Here is an 8,972-nt window from a genome sequence, read left to right as displayed (position 1 = left end):
GGAGTCGAGGGACAAAGAAAGCATCGAATCATTGTTCCTCAAACCCTAGTTTCATAATCGTCGAGTACTTTTCAGCTGAAACCTTCGAGATCTACTTGCCCTTAACTTCCAACTAAACCCTAGTCTACAACTTGTAGGCATTGATAAGTTAATACCTTGTCACTAGGGACTCTTTTATGTTTACATAACACACAAGTATTAATGTTTCCAGTTAATACAATTATAGCATGGAATGCAAACATTTATCATAAACACAAAGATATAATAATAATCACTTTATTATTGCCTCGGGCATATCTCCAACAATTAGGCGGCGGAATATAAAAGTTAAATGAACTACTCTCCACACACATCTAGCAAAAGGACATGAAAAAAGACGATTAACAGATTATTGAGCATCATAGAAAACATATTTCCTACATCCACGCCAATTCCTTTTTGCTAAATTGTCTTTGGTTGGAATAACCTTTTTACCACGGAACCACATAAAAGTATTAATCTTAAGTGGCACCTTTACCTTCCAAAGATATTTTCGCAAGAATCTAGTGACCATGGATTACGAGAGCAAAAAATATGGATTGAGATGGCACATACGCTAGATTTTTTTTATTTAACGGGAAGAGGTCCGAAGGGCCTAGAAGTTGTATTACGTGGCGGAATGAATTAGAAAGAGGACTCTACCAATACAGATAAAACCCACTGGTCCTTTGGTTTTACAAGAAATACCTCAACAAAAAAAATAAAAAAAGCGATCAAGTCATTTTTCTCCGCCATTGCTCTAGCAAGATCTCAAGACACGGCCGCCGCGATCGACACTGGGGTCTATACCACTTGGGTCATCATCGACGTGGAACACCGCTCTCAGGTCCATCCTCTGTGTTGGCACATCGGCCTGGAGGAAGTAGAATTTATGGTGGTAGCCCAACACCACAACATGGAGTGGCCTCTACTGGCCAAGAATCACCTCAGTGACCTTAGCTTTGGTGGATGAACTCCGCGTGCGACTTGAGGAACAGCTTCACAAAACGGACCCTGAGCCCTAAACCCTAAATCCTAACCCCCCCCCCCCCCCACTCTCCAAATCTGTCGTCCAACTTCCGCCATCGTGACAACAAGAGAAAGAAGAAATCAGAGCAGGGAGAGCACCAAACCTGCCATCCAGATCTGGAGGCAGACCTTCGAGCTTATTTAGCAGGGAAGCTGCAGGCAAAATCCTTGCCATATTCGGCTCCAACCTCCAGAGCACCATGGCAAAGAGCATCACCACAACCAACCTCCAGATGCAGATCAGTTGCATCCATGGCCTTGATCTCCTCAGCATGGCGTCATTCTCCACGGAGGGAACAACTACAAACGCTAGACTACTAAACTCACACCTAATATACATCACACGGTGGTGGTAGGCACCTTGCCTCCCCTCTCCAGACAGCATCGCTGCCATTGATGACCTTAAGGGTTGACACATGCGGTGTGAATATTTCTCAGCTGAGAATCAGATGATGTTATAAAATCTTAGTTACAACTCATGTTGCAACCGATGAAAGTAAATATAATGGGTTCAGATAATTTTTATTAGTTGTATTTTCTCTTGCAAGTGAAAAAATATCAGTTGCGATTTTATTTGGTGTAACTCATGTGCACAAATCACAATGGAAAATCAAACCGTAACATGAACTAGCAAATCCCTTTGTTTTGTAACCAGCTTAACCCCAAAACAGAGTTTATTTTCTATATTGACACCAAAATCGACCAAACAATACTCTAACTTCATCATCATCCTCGTCGGGTGAAGCCACACGAAAAGGGGGGGAAAAAAAAGGGAAGAAAAGGAAGAGGACAGCGTGAGGCTACGAGACCGAATGCCTGGTGTTCCGTGAATGCGTGGACTTGGTCTCGGTATCGAGGTTGACGGAGCCGGGGCTTTCCGACGTGTCGGAGCCGCCGCTGTTCTCCCCGTTGCTCGCCTTGCCGGACCACAGCTTGCTCAGCATCTTCCTCGGCATCAGCAGTGACCCCTTCGCAGCCGCTTTACCACCGTTCTTGCCGCCGTCGCTGCCGTTCTTGTTCGCCAGGCCGCTCATCGACCGGAAGGAGCTGGTGTCGCCGGACGCTGGCAAGCCACCGCCGACCCACTGGTCGTCCTCTGTCGTCGTTGCCGTCGTGGCAGCCGACCTGGAGCTGCCGTAGGAGTTGCCGTTCTCTCTGGGGAGGAGAGATGCTGCCGCGTCGGCAGAGGCCGCCGACGCCCGGAGCTGCTCGAAGAAGAGGACCTGCACCACCACGCGCAGAGGGAGGCGCTCGTTCTGCACGGCGTGCGAGCTCGCCTCAGCGGTCAGCTTCTTGCAGTCCATCAGCCCGCAGAGCCTCTTCTTCTCGCTCTTCGATAAACTCGGATGCTCCTGCATTCACAATGACACATTTCAGTTCAAAGTTTGAGCTTCAGCAGGCACAAGATGTAAAAAATGGGCAGCTATCTATGTACCTTGAGATACATGTCAATGGCGCGGTAGAGCTCATCGTGTGCCGGCCGAGCCGCAAGGGGCACCATTTCGGCGATCTTGATAAACTTCTGAAGAGGAAGATTGGTGTCTTTTGCAATCTCGGCCAGGTACCCGTCGATCAGCTTCGCCAACGCCCGCTCGGAATCGCCGCCGGAGACAGAAGAGGACAGGTGGTGGCTCTCACCATCCATGGCATATTCTTCATCGTCATCTCGTAATTCTACACCACCACCATCACCGTGGCGCTGCGCCATGAACTCCTCCAGTATTGATGACACCAGGTCGACATTGTACATGGCGTTCTCGTTGGAGCTCGCAGGTATCAGAAGATCTGACACTGAGGCTCCATCCAGCTGCAATCCTATCCTCTTGACCAGACCGTCGCGATAGGCCTCGTCGGACCCCAGCAAGGACACTGCTCTCAGCAGCTTCAGTAGGAAACCACATGAGACTGAACCTCTCTCAGCTGGCAGCAGAGAAACGATGGTCTCAAGAGCTGCACGGTGCCTTGTGCAATCAAGACCATTGTTTGCAGCACTGTCCAAGGTGCTGAATAGCCTCCGGTACGCGTAAGCTCGCAGGGCTTCTCCGACCACCTCACTCGCTGTTCTCCCCTTCGCCTTGATGGCCAAGATCACCTTCTTGTACAAGCTCATCTCGAGGTCGCAGATGTCCTCCACCCACCAGTCTCTGGGCACCGTCAGCTGCTTCCTCACGCCGTTCCAGTGTGAGTCGGGGCCGCCATCGGATGGGAGCTTCTTCCGGTTGTAGGTGTATGACCAGTCGACCTCCGACGGGTCGATGGAAGCCTTGGCTGCGATGGAATCGACGCAGTGGTTGATCACCTTCAGGTTCTCTGACCAAGGCAGAAGCGACTTTGTTGTCTGCAGAACGATGATTGAGTCCTTCCAGGTGCGGAATATGCTCGAAGACAGGAACACGTCAATCTTGTAGATGAGGTTCCCTTTGTCAATTGTCTCGAACATTTCCAGAAACTCGGCTGCACAGCGAGCCGCAAGGACGTTGTATGCGTTGAGCGTGACAGTCATACCATAGCAAAACTTGGCACAGATTTCAAATGCTGAAGGTCCACCAGGGATGCCAGAAATGTCTAGTTCATCGTTGCTTTCCTCGTTTGTGGATGCGACTAATGTTTGCAAGCGGGAACTCTTAGACAAAAGTGGGAACTGCACACAATTAGAACAATAATGTGAGTACTCCTTTATCAGTCACTGGCTCCCAGATAATAAGATACAGAGAAAATTAGATGCATTTAGCCAAGGACAAAACTGCAATGGATATGGATCAGCTCTCACTAACTCTATTGAAGTATACATAGAAAAGCCATGCCAAATTTTTTTTTTACTCCAACCGGTGTGAAGGGATATGAAACAGCAGATCTAACACTCAATCTCCTCCAAGAGAAATATGAAAATGTTTGATTAATGTACTTGAAATTGCACATCTGAAGCAAAAATAACGCGAAGGAACATCTGAACGCATAAACAAAACGAAAAGTGAATTTGTACCTTGTGAAGATAAAACTTGACATCTCCTACAGTGATTAAAATGTCTGTCGCTAGTTCAGTTGCCACACACCTAAGAACACATTTCAACATTAGCATCATATAAATGTGCTACAAATTTAGTCAATGCTCGACATAGAAGAGTAAAGCATAGAATATGCACATATAACTGTACAAAAAAAATCAGTATTCAAAGCATTGATTTTCGTTATATTGCTTTCGAAAAATATTTGGAGCTAGTGATTATGAGAATGGATGATAAACTAATTGTGGTTCACAGAGTTGTTTTCAGTGAGTGTTGGTTGAAAGAACTGGAAGAACAATAATCATGACAAAAAAATGCTCAACCACGATGGAGGGTAAAAGGCTTGTTTGGAAAAGATAAAAGGGCAAATAGAAGATCCCTAGAATCTGAATTATAAGATGATATGACATAGCAGACTCATCCACCCGCTGAATTGGCTAAGGGTATGAAAACTAGAAAAGGAATGACAGAGTGGTATCCAAAATAAAGCATGGAAAATCTATAAAGTGAAGAAAGCAAATTCATAAAAGGTAGCCATGAGTATATGACAGGTATAACTAATCGGATTGCCAAGTGGTCCAAGGAAAATGATCTGACAACAAATAAAACTTCGTTTTCAAAATGGACCACACTGCCACCAACCCATGAACACTGAACATGCTAGAAAAAAAAATGAGAAAATCAGCACAGAAAGCTTAGGAAGAGATGCCATTGGCAAAGAATCAGAGTTGATGAATCTATAAAAGAGATCAATTGTATCGAGTGCCTTTTGAGGGTGATCATGAAAACATACTGCTGAACATAATAATAAGTCCCTTTCACAAAGAACTTTTTAGTGCCAATCATTGTCATATGAACAATAATAGTAATAGTAAACACTTCACTGCAAATGTTTCAGAATTCAGAGACCCTCCGGTTACTTGATATACCATTATGAGAACTACACAAGTAATATGGTCTATCTAGCTTTAATAAGATCAAACATTCAAACTTCTTTCACATGTGTGGTACGAAAATAGCCTGAAACAAATTCCAGAATCATAATTTTAGTTCAGTGTGCAGCTAAGTACCTAGAATGTTTGGAAGAAATAGATCCACAATCATACTTTTAGTTCAGTGTGCAGCTAATAATATAAACCGCGGTTATTTTCATGAACCCAAAATTAGCTCATGTACACAAATGGGGGAAGTAGATCCCTGATAAGTTCTGCCAAATATATAACTAAGAATGGCATTTAAAGCCGAGAAATCAGAATATGGGCATATATCCACATCTATACACAAATGGATCACACCATATCATGTCTACATGAATTCAAAACTCACGGAATACCGACTAAAAATAAAAGCTTGACCACAAGTGATCAAATCAGTTGAAAATTTATGAAATGAGATTGAGAAGTCAAACAACATGCAGATGTATAATCTGAAGGTTTCTAGACAGTTAAGCATTAGTTCACCTGATATTCCCCTCTGTCTGAAAAGCATCTGGCTTTGCTCCAAGCTTCATATACTTCATCTTCACACACTGAAAATAACCTTAATCCCTTCTCTCTTTCTCGTTCTCTCCGAATCAATCAATACAGATCAAACTAAGAAGCACCAAGTAACAAGATCCCGAAAGCTATGAAGCAATAATTAACTGTAAAGATCAAGGTCTTGGTGTTGCCCTTTGCTCCATGGCATTGCCAAGGCAAAGAAACAATTAAGTAAGCTAACTCTCTCTAGATTGGCAAACTATTCAACAAATCTTGCCAAGCTCTGGGTCCAAGACAATGCCCAGGAATCCGAGAACTCCTCCAAAGCTGGATCACGGAAGCAGAACCTGCAAAGCACAAGGGCAGCACCTTGGGGTGAGTGAGGGGACAGTGGGAATAATTGCTGAGGCAATGAGGGATGGGCTGTAGGGAGACCATGGGAACAAACACTAGTGAGGCTGGAATCTTATCAGGTTGCAGTGGAGAAACCCACATGAACGGCACCAAAAAAATACTATCAGAGTTGGACTTTTTAAAGGAATTTGCACATGACGGCAGTCAATCAGAAAATAAACAAAGAAATATAGAAACAGTCTCTGTGCAAACGGTTACTTCTTTTTGTACCAAAATCTAAGAAAGAGAGGAACAAGAAAAAACCGCATTCTGTAAATTCAAGAAACTGACAGGAATATGAACTGAATATATACATATAATAATTGCATAATAAAGCTGGGATTTGTGTTTGCCAAAGAACAGGAAGAGAGCAGGGGCGAAACTACATCAGAAAAGTGAGAAAACACGCACAAAATAATCAATACAAGAATCACATTCCAAGAGAAGAGGAACTATGTGCAAAAACGGAAGCAAAGGGGATAAATCGAAGAACATTACCTTCGCCCTGGTATCTCAACCTCTCCGCCCGATCCCCTGCGGAAGAGCTGCAGATGTGCTCTACCAGAGGCCGAGCGAACCGCGCAAGATCGCACTCACGCACGGACGGAAATGCGAGAAGAAGTCAAACAGGCACCTCTGTGATTCAGGTTCTGTATGTCAGTGATGTGTTCCCGGAACAAGACTCGCTTTGTGGCCACTCCAAAGCAAGGAGTATAGAGTTAGTTTGGCTTTATAAGGTAAGAGAGGGTGGGGGTGCCATTTTGTGTGTGTAGGGGGCACTGACTGGACTGTTCTGCCCTCCGAGATCGGTATTCCCTCTCCGATTCCCGGTTTTCAGTACAAGTAGGAAGAATTTTTCATCTTCAACACATATAAGAGCATCTTCACCGGCAGCTCCTAAATAGGCGCCGGCAGGGGCGTCAACACCTCCGTTTGGGGGACGCCGGCACAGCATTCTTCATTGGGGGAGCTGCTCCCACACCGGCGTCCCCAAACCGGCGGCCCCAATATATAATTTGAATTTGAAAACTGAAACACAAGCATAGAAATTCGAATAGAAATTCGAATAAGTTTACGAATATGAAGTTTGGGCCAACACACGGCCACCAAATTCGAATAGGTTTTGGAATAAGAAGTTTGAGCCAACACACGGCCACCGGATCGCCGTCTCCGGCGCAAAAGAAAAGGCTTCCAAGCCAGATGATCACATGAAGGAGGTCACGGACGGCTCAACCTCGACGACTTCCTCATCGGCGGCCGGCGGCAGCTCCGTCGCTGCAACAGGATTCATGGTCGGTGTCGGGGTAGACATGAACGTGGAGGGTGCCGGGGGAGACGCCGACGCAGCTCGCGCCACCATCACCTCTTGGCCGATGCGCTCGCGGTACATCTCATGCCACGCCCACACCAATGGGTCCATGTCGTCCATCTGCGGCAGCCGCATCTGCGAGATCGACGGCGCATCCGCGGTGTACCCCGCGTAGTACCCTGGCGACGACGGGGAGCTCGAGATGTTGTTGAGGCCGCCGCCCAAGCTCAGGCACGCTTCCGCAGAGGCCGCCACTTTCTTTGCATCGATGGCGGCAATGCGGCGCCTCCTGCGGTCGGCCGTCATGAGGGAGCGGCGTTCCATATCCTTCTCCCAATCCTCCTGCGACATGGTCGCCGGCTTCTCCTTCGGCGCGACGGTGCGCATCTTCGGCGGCGCCTTCGCTGCCTTTCTCTTCGGTGCCATGGCGCGGCGGCTTCGGGTTTTTCGGGTTGGAGGTTGGATGGGAGATGGAGCGATTGGCGGGAGAAATGAGCGGCGGAGGGGACGGGGGTTTTGGGGGAGAACAAGTATATTTCGTCGGCGTGTGGCTGACAGGCGGCTCCCATGCCCAATATTTTCAGCCTCGTGAGGCGCCGGCGCGCCCGATTCGCGCCCTGGGCGAAGGAGCCGGCACGGGGTTGCCGGCGGTTCTATTGGGCTCGAAAAAGCGCCGGCGTTGTTTGGGGTGCACCGGTGCGAGCCCATTTTCGCTACCGGCCCCCAAATTGCTATCGGGGCCGGCGGCGCCGGTGGAGATGCTCTCAGTTTAGCGAGATATTACAAACTCTATAATGAAAGCATCTTTAAAGAAAAACTTCAAACGGAGGTCGAGCTACACGTTTTTTCGATAAAGGGAATATATTAATATTAAAAGATACCAATTACACCCAGTCTCTGCAACAACGCACCACCCTAATGGCACTACGGATGCACACAGCCAGAAAATAGAAAAGAAAACTAATAAACAAAAGTCCCGCTACAGTATCTCGGGCCTAACACAACAGCAATACATCCACCACCAAGACAACACCCGAAATACAGACTCTCCAAAAATGACGCCTTCAAGAAGGGAACAATGCTCTAACATCGTCGTCACCTGATCAAAGATCTTAGGTTTTCACCCTGAAGATAGTCCCCGCTCTCAAAACAATGCCTCCAACAAGGTCATTGCCAGGCACAACCAGTTAAGGCCAGACCTTGGGTTTTCACCCTGAAAGGTACGACTCTGAACTTCACATGTGTTGTAGCCCCCACTTTCATACCGCTGCTGTGAAGCCCGGAACACCAAGCAAGTCCCTCAACATCGCGGAGACTTGAACCTCCCTTAGCTAGTCCTCCCATCCGGCCTTCGTGAAATTCTCTTCTTCCGACTTTCATCATGGATCCATAGTCACTTGATGTCAACACAGAAAAAGAGCTTCGCGCCACTCCCTCCAGAACCAAACAGTCGGAATAAAACCATGGGTGCGCGCGACCGAATACCACCCGATCCAGCAAACTACAAGCAAAAGATGCACTTATGCATTTGTCGGCGGAGCCTTCCGGAACTCAACACTCCGGCCGAGATGAAAAGGATCAGCATCCGGTAGGTCTTCATCTTCGCAGAAGAAGGACCCTAGGACCACCACCTTCAATCCCGAAACAGACAAACAGGCCCCCATGCCGCCATCCGCTGACCAACGATGACGAAGGAGAATTCGGTGGACAGCGGAAGCCGCAACCACACCATCCTCGCCC

The 8,972-nt window shown here is 47.1% G+C and overlaps 1 protein-coding gene across 1 annotated transcript; it reads right to left on the bottom strand.

Moving 5' to 3' along the window:
- Positions 1-1,797: 1,797 nt before the first annotated feature.
- On the bottom strand, positions 1,798-6,532 carry LOC124652764 (BTB/POZ domain-containing protein NPY4-like). The gene is made up of 5 exons (XM_047191804.1): positions 6,422-6,532; positions 5,513-5,877; positions 4,031-4,100; positions 2,483-3,688; positions 1,798-2,399 (listed from the first exon to the last, which is right to left on the bottom strand). The coding sequence occupies exons 2-5, from the start codon at positions 5,569-5,571 to the stop codon at positions 1,848-1,850; spliced, it is 1,887 nt and encodes a 628-aa protein (XP_047047760.1). The 5' UTR covers positions 5,572-5,877; positions 6,422-6,532; the 3' UTR covers positions 1,798-1,847.
- Positions 6,533-8,972: the final 2,440 nt, after the last annotated feature.

The sequence above is a fragment of the Lolium rigidum genome, chromosome 5 (genome assembly GCF_022539505.1).
Source record: "Lolium rigidum isolate FL_2022 chromosome 5, APGP_CSIRO_Lrig_0.1, whole genome shotgun sequence".
Classification (NCBI taxonomy): Eukaryota; Viridiplantae; Streptophyta; class Magnoliopsida; order Poales; family Poaceae; genus Lolium; species Lolium rigidum.
Note: the sequence above shows the minus strand (reverse complement) of the source record. Positions and strands in the feature narration are given on the sequence as shown.